The sequence below is a fragment of the Polychytrium aggregatum genome, assembly GCF_025602895.1.
Source record: "Polychytrium aggregatum strain JEL109 chromosome Unknown BJ171scaffold_132, whole genome shotgun sequence".
NCBI classification, from domain to species: domain Eukaryota; kingdom Fungi; phylum Chytridiomycota; class Chytridiomycetes; order Polychytriales; genus Polychytrium; species Polychytrium aggregatum.
Genome location: NW_026516334.1, coordinates 34,688 through 56,767, shown reverse-complemented (window position 1 = coordinate 56,767; position 22,080 = coordinate 34,688). Strand labels below are relative to the sequence as shown.

Sequence of the window (22,080 nt, the reverse complement as noted above, 5' to 3'; positions counted from 1 at the left end):
TGGCGCATTGGCGAGCCGCAATATGCACATATTTGCTCCTATACTTGCCTTTTGGAAATGCCAGAGTGCCCTGACGAAAGTGTTCCTCTCTCACTTCGCAGCGCGCAATCGGAGCAGACCAACAGGGCCAAGAGCGAGGCGAACCCCGTTGACCCCGGCACGTTCTTTGGCAGCAAGCGCATTCAACGCAGCGACAAAGTGTTGGCTCACCACAAGCCCGCGGCAACCAGTCCCCCAAAACGAGTAGGTTCTCAGCTGCTCCGTGTCCTTCGGCAAGCCGTCGCCCGATCGTGCCTCACACCCCCGACGATTGCTTGCAGGAAGCCAATGCCATCATCACCTTTGACGACTCGGATGATGCCATGGAGGAGGCAGTTGTCGAGATTCCTGAAGCACCCTCTTCGGCTATCGATCTGGACGGAGATGTTCAGGTGGTAAACGTTCAACCTGCTGTCAAGTCCTCGAAACCGACCAAGCCTGCCGAGTCAGTGGCCATCCTGGCGACGCTTCCTGCACTTGACAGCGAGATGAATGACACTCCCGTTGCCAAAAAGGCAGTCAAGTTAAATGACGCTGCCGCGAGGACTTTGGACGCCGGTAATTGTCGGCGGTGACTGAGCGCAAGCGTTGATCATGCCCTTTGCGGCTGAGCGGAACTAACGCCCAGATGCTATCGATGATCGGCAGTGCCCCTGGTCAAAGATCCGCACAAGCGAGTGCTACCGTGGAGCAGCGACGCAGTACATGCAGCCCCACATGCAAGCCTGGCCACCGAGGCACCGTCTCGGCCCGAGTCCACCACGGCGACGGCATCGCATCCTCACCCGCGCTCGCACCCGCATCACATTGCCCATGAAGAAGTACCGAGTCCCCACCAGGACAAGAAAGACGCCACTCCCGAAAAGCCCGCCAAACCGTCTGCCTCCAGCCTTGCCAAAACTCCGGCAGCACAACACAAACCAGCCTCGCCAACGACAGCGGCCGCAAAGGCTCCTGCCGAGTCAGCTGGCACCGGCGATGCCCCGCTCTCTCCAAAAAAGTACAAGTTCTGGCAGAAAAAGTCGACTGGTCCGGTTGCACCTGGCTCAAAGGACATCCCTGTTGGCGCCGAGAACTGTCTGGCGGGTCTGTCGTTTGTGTTTACGGGGGAGCTGTCGTCGATCTCTCGCGAGGATGCGCAGGATCTGATCAAGCGTTACGGCGGCCGCGTCACCGGCGCACCCAGCGGCAAGACCTCGTATGTGGTCGTTGGCGATGAGCCGGGTCCATCGAAGATCGCCAAGATCAAAGAGCTCAAGCTCAAGACCCTCGACGAAGACGGACTGCTCGATCTCATCCGTAAATCCAAGCCAAAGTCGGACGAGGAGGTGCTCAAGTCGCCGAAGAAGGGCGACAAGGGCAAGAGCGTTGTGTCGCTCCCCACACCGCCGACTTTGGCTTCCAGCGGATTTAACAGGTGGGGGCTCAGAGATGATGCTGTAAGTGTGCTCGCTGCCAACCGAGGCACTAACACGACATTGATACCAAGCAGCTCTTCACAAGGCACCATGCGGCACCAGCAACCCAATGCTGAGCTATGGACAGAAAAATACCGGCCCCGGACAATCAACGAGCTGGTTGGAAACCCAGGGCTCGTCCAGAAGCTGGCCAGGTGGCTGCGCGGATGGTAAGGACGTTTGTCCAAGGCAAGCTCGAGTGCGCTCTTCCTCTCTCGCAAGTTGAGGCTCCCGTGCGCGAGCCTGACTATATCCACTGCTGCCACCATTGGCACACGCCCATTCAATCGTGGTAATCTGCCGATATTGGAATGCCAGGGACGAATACCGTCGCGATGGGTTCCCGAAGGACAAGGACGAGTTTCACGTCAAGGCTGTGCTTCTCTCTGGCCCGCCTGGCATCGGCAAAACGACCGCTGCCCATCTGGTGGCCGTGACGGAGGGGTTCGAGCCTATAGAGTTCAATGCAAGTGACACCCGAAGCAAAAAGTCCCTCGACGTGAGTACAGTGCACCGGTTGAGCCTCTGCTGAATATCGAGCCGATGTTTGTTCAGAGCTGCACCAGCTTGCCATTCTGCCGGCCAGAGCGCAATGTCCAGCTAGCGGAACGAGGCCTGCAACGATGGGCTAAGCCATTCGCACTCGCTTTCGTCTTGTAGGAGCTGGTGAGCGAAATCTGCACTTCCCACACGGTGAAAGAGTTCTTCACGGCCAAGACCCAGCGCAAGGTAAGCTGCTCGCCAGATCGATCCTCGGGTGCAGATCCGTCCACCGCCGATGTACAGCGTGTGCAATTTGTGTGCTGATCCATTTTTTGACATCGGAGCAGTCAAGCGATGTCAAGTCACATGTGGTGATCATGGACGAAGTCGACGGTATGTCGGCTGGCGATCGCGGCGGCGTTGCTGAATTGATTCAGATCCTCAAAAGATCCAAGGTGAGAGTTAATTTTACGAGCAGATTCGGCAGCTACTGCTTCACCTTTGCTCTGTGATCACCCCTTGCGTCGATGCTCCGCACCAAAGGGATGCCAGGGTCCTCATCACCGGATTTCTGGTGCCAGGTTCCGATCATCTGTATATGCAACGACCGCGCATCGCCCAAGATTCGATCGCTGGCCAACTACTGCCTGGATTTGAGATTCAGGCGGCCGACGGATACCCAAATGGAAGTCCGGCTGCGGGATATTGCTGAGCGGTACGAGTCGTCTGGCTGCACAACTGTCTAGCATTGCAGCGCCTGATTGGAGGACCCTGCTAACACAGAGCTCGGTGTGGTGTGTTTCTCGCGTTAGAGAGGGGCTGTTGCTGCGGCCCAATGTGGTCAGCCAGCTGGTACAGTCGACTGGCAGCGACGTTCGCCAGATTCTCAACATCTTGTCCACGTACCGGCTCAAGGCCACAAGTCTGTCGTACGACCAGTCCAAGGAACTGTATGTTGAGCACTCTCCTTTGCCATTGCCGCTGGTATGACTGCGACCGAGTCATTCCCCGCAAGTCTGCGGTACTGATGCTATTACGCTTGTGTTGCTGTCACCGACGAACTGCCCTGTGCAGTACCAAAATGTCCGAGAAGGATGTGGTTGTCGGGCCATTCGAGGTCACGCAGAAGCTGTTCAACCAGGGCATCTACCGCAGCGCCAGCATGGCCGAGAAGCTCGAGTACTACTTTTACGACTTTTCTCTTGTTCCGCTGATGATCCAGGTGCGTGCGTGCTGATCACGGGATGTGTCGAATGGTGCTCGTGCGTCCGTGAACGCGAAATGAGTGTTCTGGGCTGAGATTGATGCTCTCTCGGTGCGTACACCTGGTAACAGGAGAACTACCTCAAATCCGCCCCGGCCATCGCCAGAGAAGTCGGCGGGGCCTCGCCCAGGAAGATGGCTCTCGAAACCCTGAAGCTGCTCAGCAACGCAGCCGACTCGATATCTGACGGCGACATCCTCGATCGGGTTCTGCGCTCCTCGAACAACTGGGGCTTGATGCCGGCCCATGCTCTGCTTTCGACCGTCCGCCCGGCCTTCTTCACCCACGGTGGACTCACTGGCCAGGTTGCCTTTTCATCGTATGTAGCTGTTGGCTGGATGTTGGCTGGTTGTTGGCTGGCTGTTGGCTGGTTCGGTCAGTGGACTGTTACCACAGAAACTGCTCGACCTGCCTCTAAATGACTGCCGAGGGCCGCTGAGCATGTTCTCGCACAACCAGCTTCAACCATTTGCAAATGTGCATCTGGGCTCGACTCTGTTCTGATCAATCGACTGCGCTCCATTCGCCAGGTTCCTCGGCAACAACTCGACCCAACAGCGGCGATACCGGCTCCTGCGTGAGATCCAGATGCACATGGGACTCCGCATCAGTGGCGACAAGAAAGAAGTGCGACAGACGTACATTCCATCTCTGAGCCTTGTCCTCAGCCAGCCCATCATCGACTCACACGATGTATGTACTGTAGAAATGCTCTCTTGCTGCTCCTTTCCGCTTTCGTCCATTCGCTGCTTCATTCCCTTTGTCGTCTCCTGCCACTGCTCACGGTAGAAACTACTCACGCCTACGTGCTCGATGCATCCGCACGGTCTCAGGATGGAATCAGAGATGTTATCTCGATGATGGATGGCTACTATCTCTCCAAAGACGACTGGGACAACGTCATGGAGCTCGATCTCCAGGGCGACGCCAAGGCTGCAAAGATCTCACGCAATCTCAAGACGAGCTTCACCAAAGTGTGAGTCAATGGGCGACACTGTTGTGTGCATGTCCGAAGAGCGCTGTCTGCCATCAACCATCAAGCCCCACCCCACCGCAATCCGGCTGCCATTTCGTGCTCTGCTTACTCCAGAACCGTGATCGTTGCTCCAGGTACAACCAAGGGTCCCATCCCATGCCATTCAGCACCACCGGCGCCACGTCCAAGTCTGGCCGCGGCGGTGCAGGCGCTGGACGTGCGGGCGAGTCTGGTGGTTTGGATGGTTACGAGGAGGTGGACGACGAGGACGCCAACGAGGCCGAAGGCAACAACGACGAGAGCGACCCGACGGAAGACGTATCGTCGTTCGTGAAGAAGAAGAGCGCTGGCAAGGGCTCGCGTGCAGGCCAGAGCAAGGGCAAGGCGACTGCGAGAACTGCAGACGATGTGGGCGTCGGATCGTCCCGCAAGCGAGCCCATCGCGACTGAGGCTCGGCCAAGCGGGGGGTGGCAGTCATGCTTAGAATCGTGTGACAGTGTCGAGCGGCAGGGATGGGCAAAGTTATACAAGGACAGCCCTCCCGCTGAGATCTGTGCATGCCCACGGGCACGGGCACGGGCACCTGCAAGCAAGAGTGGGCTTGGTTGGTCGAGTGAAGTATCAGGCCGGCGCAGCTCGACGCTGATTTCTCTGGGCCGCCCTTGCCGGCTTTGATCGCCATCTCCAACACGCAATGGAACTCAAATATAGTTCATGAAGCCTATTCCACGGGCACCTAGATTCCGAAATCGCTTACGGCATCGAGTTTGGGGAAGAGGGGAGCATCGATTCGCGAGCATCGATTTTCCCGCAATGGGCCTTGTTCCACTCGGCTCACTTGAGGGGAGGGTTGGGTCATTCAAGAGGTGCAATTCAAATGAAAAAAGCCAACAGCGGCATATGTATGTATATTTTTGAATGTTGTAACTCCATTTGGCGAAGAAACAATCTTTGAAAAGTGTAATCACAAAGAGAAGGAAGGAAGGAAGGAAGAGCAACACGTTATAGAGGAGCGGTGGTGTCGATGAAATTGGGACATGGGCAAGTTGCATTGTTGAGGCGAGTCTTTGCTCGAGTGAGAAGAAGAAGAAGAAGAGGAAGAAGAAGAAACAAATGGGACCGGACAATGGGACAAGTGTATGTTAGGCGTGGGTACGGGTGATGGAAGAAGGATCGAGTCGGTGCGGCGGAGATGGTTGTCCACAGGTCGGCGAAATGAAGATCGCAGAATGTCGAATATCGAAACCGAAATGGATGAGGACCAGTGCCGGATGCTGAAAAGGAGCACCATTTAAAGTGGTAGGAGCGCTTGTGGTGAAAGGAGGGGGTGAGCCGGGAAGGCGGGAGGGGGGGGGAGAGGAACTGAGGAGGTCAGTCAAAGGTGGGATTAGAGTCCAAGTGGAGAACGGTGCTGCCGACGGTTATGCCGGCAGGCGACGGGGTTGCTCCAGGAGGACTTTCAGCTTGGATATCGCCGATGTGGCGCAACCCCGGGAAGCATCCATGTGTTGCTATGTCGTGACTCTTCAAGATGCTGGAGGTAGAGTCTCGGGGTCGATGTGGGCAGGGTCCGGGACGATCTCGACAGGCATGTCGTCTGCAGCCAAGGGAGCGATGGACTCGTGTGCGGGCGGGGACGCTGTGACATCGTCAGCGGGAACGGGCTCGACGGTTTGATCAGGGTGCGCAGTATCGGTGTCCATGGCGACTTTGGTCGCATGCTGCTCGGTGGCGGGCTGGGGGACCAATGGAGTCTCAACTACGTCTTCGAAGGGCGATTGCTCGGGGGCCTCGGCATCGTTCTCAGGGCCAAGACCGGGAGTGACTGTGGCCTGGGCGACCTGAGGGACGCTATCCTGAGAAGGCGCATCAGCCTCGGCGTTGGCAATCTCGACGGCTTTCTCGTGGAAGGAGGTGTAAGCTTCATCGAGCGAATCTGCAAGCGGACCGTCGGCAGCTTCGGGGATAGGGGGCATGTCTGAAAGCGTCTCGGGCGACCACGGCGACTCGCCGCGAGGCTGAGAAGTAGGGGCAGGCTGCTCGAGCAGGATCTGCGGCGGAATGACCGAGATGGTGTCTCTGGACCCGACACGCTCGGAAATAGCAGTGGCATACAATGGCCCGTCAGGAACGACATAGATGTCGTTCAAGGTCGCGGCGGTGACGGCTTTGCGCTCCACCCGGGGAGACGGGCGGAAGGACAGCGAGGATCCCTGGATTCTCTTCGACTCGTCTGCAGGTGGCGTGAAGGTGATGTCCAAGGGAATAGGTCCTGAGATGGCGGTGGCGCTGACGTTGACCTGGGGGGGAGGGATGGGAGAGCGAAAGTGCGTCAGAGGCTCGATCAGGATTTGCAGATGGGCCGCACTGGCCGCAGCACAGGGTGCAGGAGCGGCGACACAATCGATCCAATCCACCAGCGACTCTCCGCACTCCATCACCAAGATGATACCCGCACGAAATCCGAGAGCTGGAGCGGCAGAGAGCCCGCAACGAAGCTTACATTTTCAGGCCAGTGAGCGGAAATCAACGGCTTCGACTTGGTCACGGTGCGGATGCCCACGTGCGCAAACGGGACAGTGATGCCGTGCATCAGAATCGAAGTAAGGACGATCAAGCTGGAGCGGAGAGACGGCTGCGAATGAGATACAGATCCAGAGAGCGAGCGGGTCTCGAGCGTGGTGTATCTGCGACCAGTGCAGTGGCTTGATACAACATTGACGTGCAAGGTTGCGACATTTGAGATCGAATTGGTACCAACCTGGTGATCGGCACGACGGTGCTGTTGTCTGCAAACTCGAGCTTGGCTGCGGCCTGATGAACAGGAGAGCGAAGGGAGGCACACGGTGAGCACAGGACACACGATGCTCTGGCATCAACAGGACGCCAGAGTCGATATCAAAGATTGAAGCGAGAGTGCCAGTGATGAACGGGAGGACGGCATGAGTCGGTCGCATGCTGTTGCCCAAGGCAGGCGAGTATACAGACGAACCAACAGCGTGATGGCAAAGCAACGGACGGCAGATCAGAGGTCCGATGCGCTTTGGCACCAACTCCCAGGCGACGGAGCTTACCATGTACCACAGCGCGCTGACGCCGGTGGGCCCGAACCAGCCCACAAAGAAAGCCTCGAGGAAGGAGATCTTTTCGAGGCCCATGAGCTTGTATCCGATCAGCACCAGGGGCAGGCGGCGCAGGATCAGAATCAGCACGATGGTGCCGACCATGGTCGCGGTCGAAACCGACTCGAAATGGAATGACGACCACGGAATCGAGGCGCCGACAAAGATGAAGAAGGTCATGTTGAGGACCATGTCGATGACCTGGCTGACATCGTGGTCTTCGCCCTCTTCGTCGTACCAGCCATCCTGTGCACGTCAAGGAGGAAGGATGAAAGAGTCGGGCGGGTCAGAAGGCTTCGTGAGCAAGACGGGCGTGGGAGCGGCTTCCCCGAAAGCTGTTGGTCAAGTGAGGGTATAAAGATGCTGGACGATAGCGTGCCGTCGGTGTGCAGTGCCCCTGTGATGAATGGGTCGAGCGTTGCTTACCCATGAGAAGGCCACACCGGCCACAAGACAGGCAAAGACAGAGGCCAGTCCAAGCATGGAGCAAATTCCGACCGTGAAGAGCTAGCAAGCACATGCAAAGACAGAAATGAGAACAAGCAACTTGGCCGTGTCCGGGCGAAAGCCGATCCTTCTTTGCATTTTGACGAGCCGCAGCCACAGAGGGAAGAGGGAAGGCGGGGCCAGCCGAGAGCTTGGCTCGGGAGACTGACGGACGTCGTGTTGTCCATTGCTCCTCGAGCTCGAGAGGTAGAGATGGACCTACCGCCATGCCGAGAATGAAGCACAGGAAGCTGCGGCGGTCAATGTATCGATTCATGTGGGCGAATCGCAGCAACCACTTTGAGGCGAGGCCGATCAGGATGGCGATGATGATGGCAACGCCCATTTCGTAGAGAACAGTCTCGAGCGTCCAGTGGAAGGCGACGTCCTTGGGACTCATCTGAGAGACCATGACGCTCATGGAAAAGAGCGTGACGGCCAATCCGTCGTTGACAGCACTGAAGGGGGGGGATGAGAGAGACGACAAAGGCGTCATGGCAGAGTGAGCGGATGCTTGGTGGCCGCGGAGAGGGTGAAACACGAGCCGAGACCCAGACTCAGACCCAAGCCCGATGCCCGCAAGGGGCCGGTTATGAAATGGCAGCAGCAAACACAACATGAGGCGGGAGAGAAGGCGACATACCTTTCTCCAGAGAGCAGATCTCTGATGGGAATGGACAGATACAGATCGGCAAACTTGCCGCTGACGATTGAGTTTGCCAGCACAGGGTCCGTGGGGGCCGTGCACGCACCAATGATCAGAGCCTGGTAGATGTTCACCTTGGCGAGCGCCCAGAGGAGCACGGCGGTGATCAGCCAGGTGGAGATCATGATGGGGCCGAGAAGGACAGCCAGCGGTCGAACATTCGACACCCAGAACTTGCTGTTGTTTCAATAACAGGGCCGGCCACAGAGACACAAATGATGGTGAGTGGCTATGGCCATGTGTACACGATACGCATTGAAATCGAGTGCTTAAGCAGATGCTGATGGAGCCGAAGAGGGGGCCCGGCAGTGGATGGCATCAACGACATGCCGCGAGTTGTAAGTTGTGGGAGCCAAGGAGACATACCGGCGCAGAACAACACCGACGGCGGTAACCTGGATGGCCATGACGACCTGCGAGAACTGCAGCGTGACTTCATTGATATCGACATCCCACTGGAACGGGTTGACGAGATTGATGCCGATGGGGCCTGTGCAGAACGAGCGACGGGATCAGTCTTGCAGAGCGACGGTACCGCGGGCGCAGATGATGCCCCTGGTGGCTGGCGTCATGAGCAGTGCCGTGGAAGGTGCCGTGGAAGGTGCCCTGGAAGGTGCCATGAATGGTGTCATGGATGGTGTCATGAATGGTGTCATGAATGGTGTCATGGTTGCAGCGTGCAAATCACGCGGCCGGTCGAGCACCACGGACGACCATCAAAGTACATCGAAGCCGATCGAAGCCGACCGAAGCACATCGAAACACATCGATGCGGACGGAAGGAGCACCGCCACAGCCACAGGCAGGAACAGCGCCACGGCAGCGACGGGTCCTCGGCAGCGAGTGGGCGGAAAAGGACATGCCGGGGTCCATGTGACGGGAGCGGCGATCCCAATCAAAACTGCTTTCAGATGACGGTGGTTGATCGGGCTTACCAAAGGCGATGCCGAGCAGGGTTGCAAGCAGCGTCTCGGAAATAAAGAGCTTGTCGCGGCAGATGAGCGAGACGAATCCAAAGAGACAGATGAAGGCCCCGACGAGCCCGGTGGTCGAGGGCACATCGTTGATGCCGGTGCGGAAGAAGATCATGGTCGGGCGAACCGGGGGATGGGAAGGGTGGATGCTGTCGAATCGGAGGGAGTAGTGTCCAATCGGGGTTGGGTTGAGAGGGGAGACTGAACTAGTGGACGATATCGGATTGGCGAGCGAGAGAGCGGATGGGGGCGGACTTTGGAGGAGCCGAATCGCAGGCCCGGTGGAATGGAGATTGAAACAATCTGGTCTGCTCTGGCGGAATGCGAGTCAAGGGCGATGGGCGAGTGGGTGGGATGATGGGCGAGATCGGGCTGGATCTAGGGCAATGGGGGTTGGATGGGCGACGACTGCTCTGCAGCCGAGGGCGACCCAGTCGTGGGGAGGAGCTGAAGGCAGGCAAGCAATAGATAGAAATCACACAAGAGTAAAGCCAATGTTATCTGGCTTTGCTGACCGAGTAAAGGAGGAAGCCAGAGCAGGACCAGAGGAAGCAGCGGGCAGGAGGGAAGACGACAGAGGCGGCCACCATTCAAGAGCGATTCAGGGGAGCCGAGTGGGTGGGCGAAGGTGCAGGACGCAGCGATGCGAGATCGGCAGAGGAGCGAACAGCAGGCCGGGCAGACACCGATGGGCAGGGAAGCGGTGAGGCGGTGAAGTGAAGTGAAGCGAGACGAGACGAGGCGGTAATGCGGGACGGCAAGCGGCGAAGAATCGAACAAATCGACGGGCAGGACAGTGTTAAGAGCGAGTGGATCGATACGGATGGGAGGACGGCAGGAAAGTATCGGGACGGGCGGGCGAATGTGATTCGCCAGAAATGAGCAGCGGTCGGAGGGACAGCAGCCGCGAAGGAACGGGGTCGGAAAGCAGCGATGAAGGCGAATGCGAATGCAAATGCGATGGCGATGGCGATGGCGATGGCGATGGCGATGGCGATGGCGATGGCGATGGCGATGGCGATGGAGAGATGTGATATCGGCGATGGAGAGATGCGATGATTAAACCGCCGATGCAGTTGATGGCCAAGAGCGACGACGACGCATTTGATGTCCGGGGGCGAAGACGACGCATTTGTCAATCTCGGATCGCTCGGCTGAACGGACCCGCGGGCGAGCCCGGGCCACGCTGTTGCACAGCAGACAGAGTTGTGCCAAGGTTGCTGTTGCTGTTGTTGCTGTTGCTGTTGTTGCTATTGCTGTTGCTGTTGCTGTTGCTGTTGCTGTTGCTGTTGCTGTTGCTGTTGCTGTTGCTGTTGCTGTTGCTGTTGCTGTTGCTGTTGCTGTTGCTGTTGCTGTTGCTGTTGCTGTTGCTGTTGCTGTTGCCTGATATAATTAGCGTCGTTGTTATTACGGTTGCTGCTGCGATCGCATTGATGAACACCGCATTCATGAGCATCGTGGGGCTGTGGCCTGCTGGCGAACAACCGCTCTCCCACGGCTCTGCCAACTCAAATCCACGCCACTCAGACAGTGTGGGTCAGATCGTATCACACGCAGTCACACACAGTCACACAGATACAGCTCTGACTGCATTGGTGCTGTTTCTGCCGATTCGCCTGTGGTCCGCTGCCCTGGCCCAATCCGTCTCTGTTCCCATGCTGGAACCGACCCTTCCTGACCCTCGACGGTCACCAGGAACGTCACTGCTTCCAACCAGCCCCCCTGCAGACACCAGCATTCAGAATCCCACCAGCACACCATCAAACTCTGTCCACAACTCTCATCAGCACACCCCATCCAAGACTAACGGCCGCCCCTTCCTCATCCAGTCCCACGCGTCTCCATGGACAGCGACAAGAATCGCCCCGGCACAGGAACGGGCACTCCAAACTTGCCTCTTCGCCGCACCCAGTCCCCAAACCCAACCGACTTCTCCGCCGTCGTGCAGACCGCCCTCACCCATGGCCCAAGCCCGGGCTCGCGTCCCGGCCTCCAGTCCGGAGCGGCGCTGCCGCTTTCCAAAGAGATGGACCAGCTCGAAAAGGACTTTCTCTCCATCCAAGAAGACTACCAGCGCACCCTCATCACCCTCAAACATGACGACTACTCAAAGTTCCGTGAGGAGTACGAGAAAATGAGCCAGGCCGTCCTCAAGTCGAGGGAGCACGTCCACCGGCTCTTCAAGCAGTACGAGGAGCTCTACTCTGAACACGTCGCCAACTCCAACTCTACCCAAGAGGCCATCAAAACCTCCATTGGCGACCAACAGACCATCAGCCAGCTCAAGACCCAGGTCAAGGATGCCGAGGACCTCATCCTGCAGTCCAACAAGCGCGAAGAGTCTTCCAAGGAAGACCTCCAGCGCCTCAAGGCCGAGATTGCCTCGCTCGGCAACATCCTCAAGCAGGGCGTCGGCCTCAGCGCCCTGCAGGAGCGCACCCTCAACGAGCTCATCCAGACCAAGGAGCAGTGCACCAAGGAACTCGACGCGGAGCTCGAAAAGATTGTGCACTACCGCAACGCCATCGTCGAGGCCACCGACAAGATCCGCCAGACCGACCAGCAGAAGCGCGGCTTCGAAAAGGACATCTTTGAGCTCAAGGACAAGATCGCCACCAAAAAGGCCGACATCGAGGCCGAAACCCGCAACAAGGAGCGGCTCGAGCGGGACCTGCGTGAGCTCCGTGTTGTCGTCGCCGTCAAGTCGCAGGAAGTCCGCGGCAAGCAGGACGCCGTCAACCGTGGGAACGAGGACGTCTCGCTGTTGCTCTCCCAGATCAAGAACCACAAGCAGATGCTCGAGAAGCTCGCCAAGGACCAGGAGAGCCTCGTCTCCCGCACCCTCAAGCTGCAAAAGGACTGCGACGAGCAAATGACCCTCTCGGCCGAGCTCGCCGAGCAAAACACTACCTATCAGAAGGAGCTGGTCGAGAAGGAGCAAGATCTCGTCAAGATCCATGCCGAAGTCCGGCGCGTCGTCAAGCTGCGCGATGCCCTTGTCAAGAAGAGCAAGCTCCTCGAGGAGCAAAAGGTCGCCTCCGAGCTCGAGCGCAAGACCCTGCGGCAAAAGAACGACTCGACCCTTTCGACCATCAACGTCCTCCAGCGCCGCATCGACCTCGACGGCAAGGTCATCGACGACCTCGTCCGCGAGCACGACATTGTCCAGGAGAACTTCAAGCGAGTCTCGGGCGAGACCGCCAACCACGCCCACCTCACGCTGCTGCACCAGCAGCAGCGGCACAACATCAACCTCGAGCTCGAGCGCTACCGGCGCGAGCATCAGGCCCTGCGCCGCCAGATAGCCGACTGCGGCCTGCTCAAGGACGGCTATGTCTCTGAGATGACCCGCGTCCAGGCCCTCTGCCTCGCCGCCTTGCACCACATCAAGCAAAAGGAGGTCGAGATCTACGAGTTCAAGAAAAAGATGGTCGTCGCCGATACCAAGCTCAAGTACCAGCAGAACCTGTACGAGGCCGTCATCAGCGACCGGAACCTGCACTCCAAACACCTCATCGAGTCGCAGGCCGAGATCATGGAAATGAAGCGCAAGCTCAAGATCATGAACTTCCAGATCAACGGATACAAGGAAGAGATCAACACCAAGGAGTCGCTGCTGCTCAAGGAGATTGTCGAGAACGGCAAGCTCGAGCGCGACATTGAGCTCATCACCAAGGGCATCCAGGAGCTCAAGTCCCACAACCAGCTCTCGCTCACCTACCTCAAGAGCCAGCTACTCGAAGAGTCCAAGCTCAACCAGTTTGTCAAGGAAGCCGAGGCCGAGCGCCATCGCCAGGAGCATGCCCTCAGCGTCCTGGTGATGGAGCGTGACAACCTGAGCCAGCAGCTCATCCGCCAGAACGACGAGCTCGCGACCGTCTATGGCAAGATCAAGATCCAGCATTCGTCCCTCATCCGCAGCGAGCGCTTCTATCAGGACAAGCTCGCTGCCCTCCAGCGACTGCGCGACGAGATCCGCGGCCTCCGCCATCGCCATGCCGAGCTCTCCAGCCAGACCGCAACCCTCGACAACATCAAGGGTACCCTCCACCACCTCCAGAGCGACCTCGTCAGGGAGCGCACCCGCATGAAGGCCCTTGAGGAGGAGCTCGAGAACCCCATGAACGTCCACCGCTGGCGCAAGCTCGAGGGCAGCAACCCAAAGGCATTTGAGATGATCCAGCTGCTGCACACGCTGCAGAAGCGCCTCATCGGCAAGACCAAGGAGGACCTCGACAAGGAGGCCGAGATCCACTCCAAGGAGCAGAGCTACCTGACTCTCAAGAGCCTGCTGGCCAAGCAGGTCGGCCCCGAGGCACTCGAGCAGATCTCCGAGTTCCAGCAGCTGCTCAAGGACAAGACTCTGCAGCTCAAGCACATGGGCACCGAGCTCAACATGTACCAGGCACAGGTGCGTGAGTACAAGCACTCCATCTCCGCCCTCGACAAGTCGCTGTCCCAGGTCAAGCGAGACTTTATCGCTCAGAACAGAGGCAAGCTCTACGACCTCAAGCGGCTCTATCCACCGGCTGCGGCCGGAGCGCCTTCCAAGGATCAGCCACCCGACCCATCGCTTCCGCCCTTGCCAACAGCCGAGCAGCCTCTGTCGCTGACTCCATTCCCTGACGCCGACCACACCGACCATGCCGACGCCGGACACGATCCACAGGACCCAACCGCTGAGATGCAAGAGGCACCACACGAGCAGCTTGGCTTGACGGGTGATTCGACTGCAGCAAAGGAAGGAGAAAGCCTGCCAGGAGGAGTAGCCCAGCACGAGAATGGCGAGGAAAGTGTGGCCGGCGACGGAGAGACACCGACGGCAGCGATTACTCTGTGAGAGGTTACAAAATGAATGGAATGGAATGGGATAGGGCGGTGCAGAATGGAATAGATAGACACTTTTGAATATGTCTGCATGTGTGTGTGCCCTGAGAGGTTGGCGACGGTGCGCTTGAGAGCACCGGGGCTGGTGCCTTGGATCGCTTTGGATCCAACGTAGCTGTCTCTGGCGGGCGAATGACTTGCCATGAACGGCGCCATGGAGGCTGTTGCGGTGGGCACCTGACTGGCCCTTGCCACGTGATCGATCCGTGCCGTTCCGTGTCTGTGGCCAGCGAGGTCACACGGATGTGGCTGGCCGCAGCACGGCTGGATGGCGGCCGGCCAGCGGCTGGCTGGGTGCGGCTGGGTGCGGCGGAATGCAGGCAAAGACCACACACCGCCGGCATTTCTGCGCTTTTCCTTCCTCTCAGTTTTTGACCTTTAGACCCATATTCAATCAGGTCTCGTCAGGTAAATGGCAACATCCGCGCATCCACACATCCATCCATCCATCCATCCACCTATCCATCCATCCATCATGTGAAGATATCGGTGGGTGTGAGGAGCAGCAGCAACGGCGCAGCGTCCGGCCCCAAACTCTGGCAAACCGATTCAAGCTCCAGACCGTATCTTCGACAGAACGAGGGCATCTCAACTCGGCGTTGGCGGCATGTCTTGCGGTCGTGGCTACCGCTGTCGTCGTTCATCGAGCTCCCACATGGGATCGGACGGATGTGCTGGAGGAAAGGACATCCCGGCTCCTTGTCTCGATTCAGATCCAGCGGATCAAACCTCTGGACGGAGTGGCAGGCCAACATCGTCGCCAGTCGGATGTATAGCAGCAGTTCGACTCTGCTCACCTCGGGATCACGGACCTGGATCCACTTCAAAACGATGCGGAACGCAGCCGATGGCCGAACGAGACTCACGAGACACCATTCGGAAGCAGGCCACATTCTGCAGCCCGACAGACGCGGAAACATTGCGGGCACGGTTGGAATGGGCCCATCTTCATCACTGGAGCACCCCTATTTTCGGAACTTGTCTGGTCCACAAGAACGGACGGACGGAGGCGGGCGGCCCTAGTTTTTTTTTCTCTTGCGGATCCGTCGTGAATCGACCCTGATCTCTCTGTGCCGTCTCCTGCAGCTTAGCCACCATGCTTATTCCTAAGGAGAACCGCACCAAGATCCACCAGTAAGTGTCGATGAACGGCCGCCCTTGGCGCCATAAGCAACAGCAGTCGGCAGATCCCCCCACCGTTGGCTTGGTCAAACGACGGCGCCTGACGCTATTGTCTGTGCTTGTGCAGATACCTCTTCCAGGAGGGCTGCTTGGTCGCCAAGAAGGACTTCAACGCCCCCAAGCACCAGGACATCGACGTCCCCAACCTCCACGTCATCAAGGCCCTGCAGTCTTTGGAGTCCAAGGGCTTTGTTGCCTCCCGCTTCTCCTGGCAGTACTACTACTACTACCTCACCCCCGAGGGTATCACCTACCTTCGTGAGTACCTCCACCTCCCCGAGGAGATTGTCCCCCGTACTCACATCCGCACCGTCAAGGCCCCCGCTCCCCGTCCCCAGCGTGGTAAGTGGATTTTGGATTCTGGATGCCGATTTGCTGCTGTCGGGACCCTTGCAGCGCTGCCAGCCGTGTCCTATTCGCGAAAGAAGCCGACAGCGAGTCCGCAAATCGACTAATCGGGCATCCCTTACGCAGATGGTGAGCGTGCTCCCCGCCGTGAGGGCGGTGACCGCGAGTACCGCCGCAGAGACGACCGTGGCGAGAAGAAGGAGGGCGGTGCTGGTGGTGACTGGAAGCCCGAATTCGTAAGTAGCACCTCTGTTGCTCTCCATCCGGCCCTGGTTATGCGTCCTCGTCATCCGGCCTGTGTTGCTGTCTTCAGCCCGCTGCAGCGCCGTCTCGCATCAAGTGTCACTGACAGCCCCATCTGCCTCTCTGTTTCGCCCTGCAGCGTGGTGGACTCGGCCGCCCCGCTCGTGCTCAACAATAAGCTGTTTTCTCCAAGGGAAAGGAAGCAGAGAGTGTGATTGAATGTCATCGAGAACATTCTCGTTCCCAACTTCGTTAATACACACAATGAGACGGGACACGCTGTTTCGCGGTCGCTGATCACTTTTTTTCTGGACCCGAACACCACCTGTCCATCATCCACCCACCTGCCCCACGGACGGCAAGGCACGTCGAGTCGACGATTGGGAGCCACAATCGGTGCCGTGAGCAGGCTCTATGCGCGATCAGCGGCTGGTCTTGGTGTGGTTGATGCAGTTGGTGTGATCGATGCAGTTGGTGTGCTCAGCGTATTCCAGCCGACCCATTACCGCGACCGGGAACGGAACGGAATCGTCGCAGCCATCGACGATGCGTATCTGGTGGTCAGCGCAATACTGGGGCACTGTGCAAAGTCTTCACCCAACCATCCTCCGGCCTGCCTGGGCACTTCGAAACCGAACACTAAAACACGGGGATGGGTGGGTTCTGTGGGCAGGACGACATTGATCGATCTGACTCGGATCGGCACCCGAACCTCATGAGATCCACTCCCCGATGCCCTCTCTGCCCTGGCTTCCAGCCCCGCTCGCCGCCCCCACTTGGTCGATCGTCGTGCGCAATATGATCCACGGCTGCGTGTATTGGTCCGAACGAGACGATTTGTCCCCTTGTCTTCCCAAATCGCTGTATTCCATGGCGAACGCACCAGCCGCATGACAGGCCTGCAGACTCGATTGGATCACCGAATGACGGGGCGCTTTGGCACTGTGGGCTGGACAACAACGAGACTCACAGCCTGGGTCCGAAGCGCCTGGGATTCCTGGAACGTTGAGAAAAACTCGCCAGAGTGCTTGAGCCTGGGCAGCTCGTTGATGAGCGCCTCAATTTCCTCCGCACTAAGGAGTGGCACGTTCGCCTCGCCATCGCTGTTGTCCAACAGCCTTTGCTCTTCCTCGTATGTTTCCTTCATGCTCCTCAGGCTTTGCATGCTGTCCAACGGCTGGATGGGACCCTCGGAAGAGTGTCTTTGCAACACAGGGGTCTCTTCTTCGGTGAGCTTGGCCAAGTATTCGAGAAGCGCATCGTTGTAGGCGACGATGCCGTTATGCCGAATGAACACCGCAAATCTGGCGGCAATGGCGGTGATCCGCTTCTCCTCGGCCTTCAGGTCCCGCAGGGCTGATTCGAGCTCCCAGATGGCAAGAGCTATTTTTTTGCTTTCGTCGTGCTCGCTGTCAAGGCGGCGCTGGATCTCTTCGTTGATGATGTCGACGACGCTGAATGTGTAATCGTAGCGGACGTTACTGTGCCATGTGATGTGATGTCCGCACTGGCTTTCACGACAATAACCCCAGAAATTGATGGATGGGCAAAAGTAGATCGGGACCTGGCTGAAGATGATCCAGCCGCTGGTCCAACTGCCGTGGTAGCAGACCTCGTGGCATTTCTGCTTGAATTCTCTCAGCTCTCCGTCCTCCTTCTTCTCGACGTGCTTGATGCAGTCCGGATGGGCGCAAACCAGGGCAGGCTCGTCAAGGTCGCGCTTTTGTGGCACGAGTAGAGTGAGCTTGCGCTCGGCTTGGAGCTGGTGGACGGTGACGTATTTGTTGCTGATGGCTTCAATCTGTTGATCCAGGGACCGCTTGTTGGCAGCGATGTTTGCTGTGACATCCATCAGCGGCTTGAACAGCTCAAGGACATGGGCCCGCACGCGAAAGAGCAGAACGGTCTTCTCGGTGTTGTGGCTGGCGGTGTCGGCAATGCTCCTTAGGAAGCGGTGGAGGGTTTCGGAGGAACGTCTCCATGACTCTCGCATGTCTGCTTCCTGCCTCGGGTCGAATGCGACCTCGTCCCTGGCAAGTAGAAACCTGTACGCTTCGTTGTCGACCATGAGGGTGTTGGTGTTATTGATGGGGATCTCGAGACCGATGTCATGCTTGATGGTCTCAAGGAGGGATTTCAGCGCAGGGAGTGTGTCGCCGTGCCGATAATAGGTACTTCTGGAGTGGGTGAACATGAAATACAGGTTCTTGATGCATTCGCGATGGAGGCTCTTGAGGAGCTCCTGGAGGCAGTATCGGAACCACACGGTCAGCCGGCTGTTGTTTGGCTTGAGCAGGATCAGGACGGCATTGATCTGAGGGTAGTTTGAGATATAGCCGATGATGTGCCGCATATTTTGCTTGTCCCGATCGATTCCGCGGGTGTCGCCCATGCCCGGGGTATCAATGAGCTGCACCCTGACGAGGTCGCCGCTGGTGAGCCTGGTGTTGAAGACATAGGTGCGGGCAAGCTGGGTCGAGGATTGACCCTGGACCAGCTCCTCGTTCAAGTTGGCTAGGACAGATGGAGCAGAAGCAGCATAAGGATGCAGAGCGGGGAGTCGAAAGGGTGAATACGAGTACTGCCGACAGAGATACCGCGGATGGGGATATTGCCAACAGGGGATGTTGCCAACAGGGGTGTTGCTGGCTGAGGCAAACGATGGGGCTGGTGCCCTTTCCCTCACCTTCAGCGACTTTCTCGACCGTGAGGGTCTTGGACGAGATCTCGACGGGGACGACGCTGTTGTCGGGGTAGATGTGAAACTTTGTGGGGATGAGGGAGAGGACGTCGTCTGAACGGACGCTGTCCAGGCTGTCAAAGCTCAGGTAGTTGGCGATGGCGTTGATGAGGGTTGACTTGCCCACCCCAGTCTCGCCCATGACCAGGATGTTGAGCTCCTTGGCGGGCTGCTCGGCCAGGGTCAGCTCGAGCCGTGCCGTCTCGGTGGGCGTCGCTTCGTTGGAGGCGGCGTTGGCAGTGGCCTTGCGGGAGAACAGGAATCCAGACCTGGATTTGGACATGGCTGCGACCGATCGATGGAGGCTGGAGATGAGCAGCAGGAGGGCCAACGGTTCAAACAGCGACGCAGCGGGAGCGGCAGACAACGCGAGAGCATGAAACACGTATCACACGGGGGATACCCTCGAGATACAACTGTTCAAGACACTGCCAAGATGCTGTTCAAGACATCAGCTGAGGACTCCACCACCACAGCCGCACGCACACGCCGGCGCTGATACCCGCCGCTTTGCATTGAGCCCGTCCGGGCGGCCTTCGTCTCGGTCCCAAGACAACAGCCACCCCCCCCCCAGAATCTCGTCGCAGACATGCCGCATAGTCACAGCCAGCACCCGCAGGGCCATATTCCCCTCAAGACCTTCTACACGAACGCCAAGACGGAGCCCGAGGAAACTGACGATATAGCCAGCCGTCAATGCGGCCCTCATAACGGCGATGCGGTCTCCAGTCAAGCCGACCTGCCGAACGACTACGACCTGGACGACTACGGCATGCCGAGCTTTCAGCCCCAGGGCGCGAGCGACCTCGACACCAGCAACATCGATTGCGTCGACGTCTTCCTCGAGGATTGGAGCACTCTTCAACCACCAGCTGACTCGGACTCGGATGACGACAGCGATGATCATCCCACAGGTAAATGGCGAGATCCCGGCAACGAGCCCCCGTCCAGAAGCCTCTGGTTCTCATTCTGGGTTTGGCTGCATCCCCTCCTTCTCTCCTCCCCACCACCTTCATAAACTCGTAGTTGACCTCGGAACTGGTTGCAAACAAGATGGTGGCAACGATCCAGCAGCTTCTCTCCCGGCAGAGCAAGACTCGGAGTGGGGCCCGCCTCCAAGCGTCTCCGCTCATCCCGATGCCATCAATATACTCGTTCTGGGCGAGACTGGGGTGGGCAAGTCGACCCTCATCAACGCCATCGCCAACTACCTGAGCTTTGACAGCTTTGAGGATGCGCTCGCGAGCGACGAGCCTATAACCTTGGTTCCAGCCCGCTTTACCCTCTGCGATTCCGAAACCTTTGAAGATGTAATTGTCGAGTCCAAGACAATCGATCTCAAGAACCCCGGCCGAGGTAAGTACATGGCTTGGAGGGCACTGGAAGAGCGTGGTGAGTCTCCCGACGAGCTGTCGATTCGTATGGACTGAGCAAGCAGCGCACTTACACCATGGTCATCCCTGCCCTGCCCGAACCTTTCAACTCTGGTTTTCGATACAATACTGTCGCACCATACAGTCGTGCATGAGACTGCAAGGCTGGCTGCGGGACAGTCGGGGACGCCGTTCCCCCAGTCCTATGTCTTCTGCCTCAACGACGGAGCGGGCACCCCAACCAAGATCAGGATCATCGACACTCCAGGCATGGGCGACACCCGGGGAATCGCCCAGGACAAGATCAACATGGACAACATCGTTCGATATGCCTCCTGGATCGGCAGCATCCATGCAATTGTTCTTGCCCTTCCCACCAACAACAGCCATCTCACCGTTTGGTTCCGGCTGTGCATCCTCGAGTTGCTGCAGAACTTTGACCGTGCCGCAATCGAGAGCATGGTCTTCCTCTTCACCAAAGCACGCGTGACGTATTTCCGGATGGGTGATACCACCATTGCTTTGGAAAAGTTCTTCCAGCAGATCCGGGAAGAGTCCGGCGTCGATATTCAGATCCGGGAAGACAATATCTTCCTGGTCGATAACGAAGCTTACCGCTTCCTCCTGGCACGGCAGAGCGTGGATTTCCTCCAGAGTGAAATCGAAGGCATCCAGGAGTCATGGAACAAGTCAGCCGAGACCGTCCGCCGGCTCTTGGCGCTAGCACAAGCGAAAGGCCCTCAGGACCTCCGGCTGACTGCCCAGCTCCGCAAACTCCGGACTTTTGCCCGAAAACAAACTCGGGCACTGATAGAAACGCCGCAAGAGCCGCACGTGCGGAGATCATTAAAGTTGCTGATTGCATGCACATACTATCTTCGGCTCCATAGCATTTTCGTCAAGCAAGAAGCATTCCTGGACCTAGAGGATCTCGACGAGATCAAGTGGCAAGCCTATGGAGACGACGTCATTGATCTGGAGAAACTGGGGATGCTGAAAGATCTGAAGGACATGTATGATATCGAAAAGGCGCTGTCGAGCTTCGATGACGAAGAAACCGCTCCTCCCCCAAGTCTGGATGACATTGTCACCCAGATTGAGCGGCTGGAGCGCGGCGAAGATATTGTGCTGGCAGAGCTGACCATCAGTCCGACGTTGATTCGCAAAATTCATCGCCAACACGAATGAACCTGAAAACTGTTGATTTACTCGATCCCGAGGGAGAGTTTCACTGTGCTGGATACATAGGATCGGCCGCAGTGAGTGGCTGTAGTGTGCGGACTCGATGTAAACGAATCTGCGACTCTCGAAACCTGAGTTGGGGATGTTGTTGTCCAGCGAGCAATTCTCGTATTGTAGCTTGGTGTGTTCCAGTCTGTCCACTGGCAAGTCGGCTGCAGCTTGGCAGTGAGTTGACCAATAGTCCAATCACGGCTGATGATCGAGCTCACTGCGCCGGAAGAATGCGCTAGAGCCCAATGACTCCATTTCGGAGGGACAGTGGCTGCATATCGGAGGAACAGTGACTCTGAATTACTCGGCTGTCCGCACCGATGCAATCCGATTGTGTAGCTCGGAACAACCGTCCTGCCTGCACGAGCCCCAAATGATTGTTACGGGCAAGTGGTCGATGGGAAGCCGCCTGCGGGTATATGGCTGGTACACTGGGCAAAGTACTCGCGGCCGACAACCAATCGAGAGTCAGCGACCAACAAACTACACTGCTCAAAGATTGCTTCGTATTGGGATGCCGAGCCAGGCGCCTCTTCTCAATGGGCTCTCGGAGAGTGGCCAAGTTT

At 57.8% G+C, this 22,080-nt stretch overlaps 5 protein-coding genes across 5 annotated transcripts; 3 read left to right on the top strand and 2 right to left on the bottom strand.

Annotated features, from left to right (window-relative positions):
* Window positions 1-1,058: 1,058 nt before the first annotated feature.
* Window positions 1,059-4,669, top strand: BJ171DRAFT_433833 (replication factor RFC1 C terminal domain-containing protein; the record flags this gene model as incomplete). The annotated part of the gene is made up of 11 exons (XM_053107932.1): window positions 1,059-1,354; window positions 1,484-1,666; window positions 1,815-2,012; window positions 2,260-2,434; window positions 2,561-2,694; window positions 2,792-2,929; window positions 3,054-3,201; window positions 3,315-3,562; window positions 3,774-3,936; window positions 4,077-4,219; window positions 4,354-4,669. Coding segments are annotated over 11 exons (2,142 nt in total), but the record flags the coding sequence as incomplete, so codon positions are not given.
* Window positions 4,670-5,746: 1,077 nt separating this feature from the next.
* BJ171DRAFT_590913 (Sodium/hydrogen exchanger family-domain-containing protein) lies at window positions 5,747-9,623 on the bottom strand (the record flags this gene model as incomplete). Its single annotated transcript, XM_053114481.1, has 9 exons — window positions 5,747-6,520; window positions 6,724-6,838; window positions 6,982-7,034; window positions 7,295-7,588; window positions 7,769-7,849; window positions 8,052-8,286; window positions 8,472-8,711; window positions 8,901-9,024; window positions 9,470-9,623. 9 exons carry the CDS (start codon window positions 9,621-9,623, stop codon window positions 5,747-5,749), a joined length of 2,070 nt encoding a protein of 689 aa, XP_052961746.1.
* A 5,847-nt stretch (window positions 9,624-15,470) lies between these two features.
* BJ171DRAFT_57132 (putative 40S ribosomal protein S10-B) lies at window positions 15,471-16,510 on the top strand. Its single transcript, XM_053113676.1, has 4 exons — window positions 15,471-15,529; window positions 15,645-15,919; window positions 16,052-16,161; window positions 16,308-16,510. The coding sequence occupies exons 1-4, from the start codon at window positions 15,492-15,494 to the stop codon at window positions 16,344-16,346; spliced, it is 462 nt and encodes a 153-aa protein (XP_052961745.1). The 5' UTR covers window positions 15,471-15,491; the 3' UTR covers window positions 16,347-16,510.
* A 454-nt stretch (window positions 16,511-16,964) lies between these two features.
* On the bottom strand, window positions 16,965-19,275 carry BJ171DRAFT_57121 (uncharacterized protein). Its single transcript, XM_053113671.1, has 2 exons — window positions 18,855-19,275; window positions 16,965-18,682 (listed from the first exon to the last, which is right to left on the bottom strand). The coding sequence occupies exons 1-2, from the start codon at window positions 19,189-19,191 to the stop codon at window positions 17,085-17,087; spliced, it is 1,935 nt and encodes a 644-aa protein (XP_052961744.1). The 5' UTR covers window positions 19,192-19,275; the 3' UTR covers window positions 16,965-17,084.
* Window positions 19,276-19,344: 69 nt separating this feature from the next.
* Window positions 19,345-21,484, top strand: BJ171DRAFT_57118 (uncharacterized protein). The gene is made up of 3 exons (XM_053113669.1): window positions 19,345-19,822; window positions 19,935-20,264; window positions 20,427-21,484. The coding sequence occupies exons 1-3, from the start codon at window positions 19,498-19,500 to the stop codon at window positions 21,467-21,469; spliced, it is 1,698 nt and encodes a 565-aa protein (XP_052961743.1). The 5' UTR covers window positions 19,345-19,497; the 3' UTR covers window positions 21,470-21,484.
* Window positions 21,485-22,080: the final 596 nt, after the last annotated feature.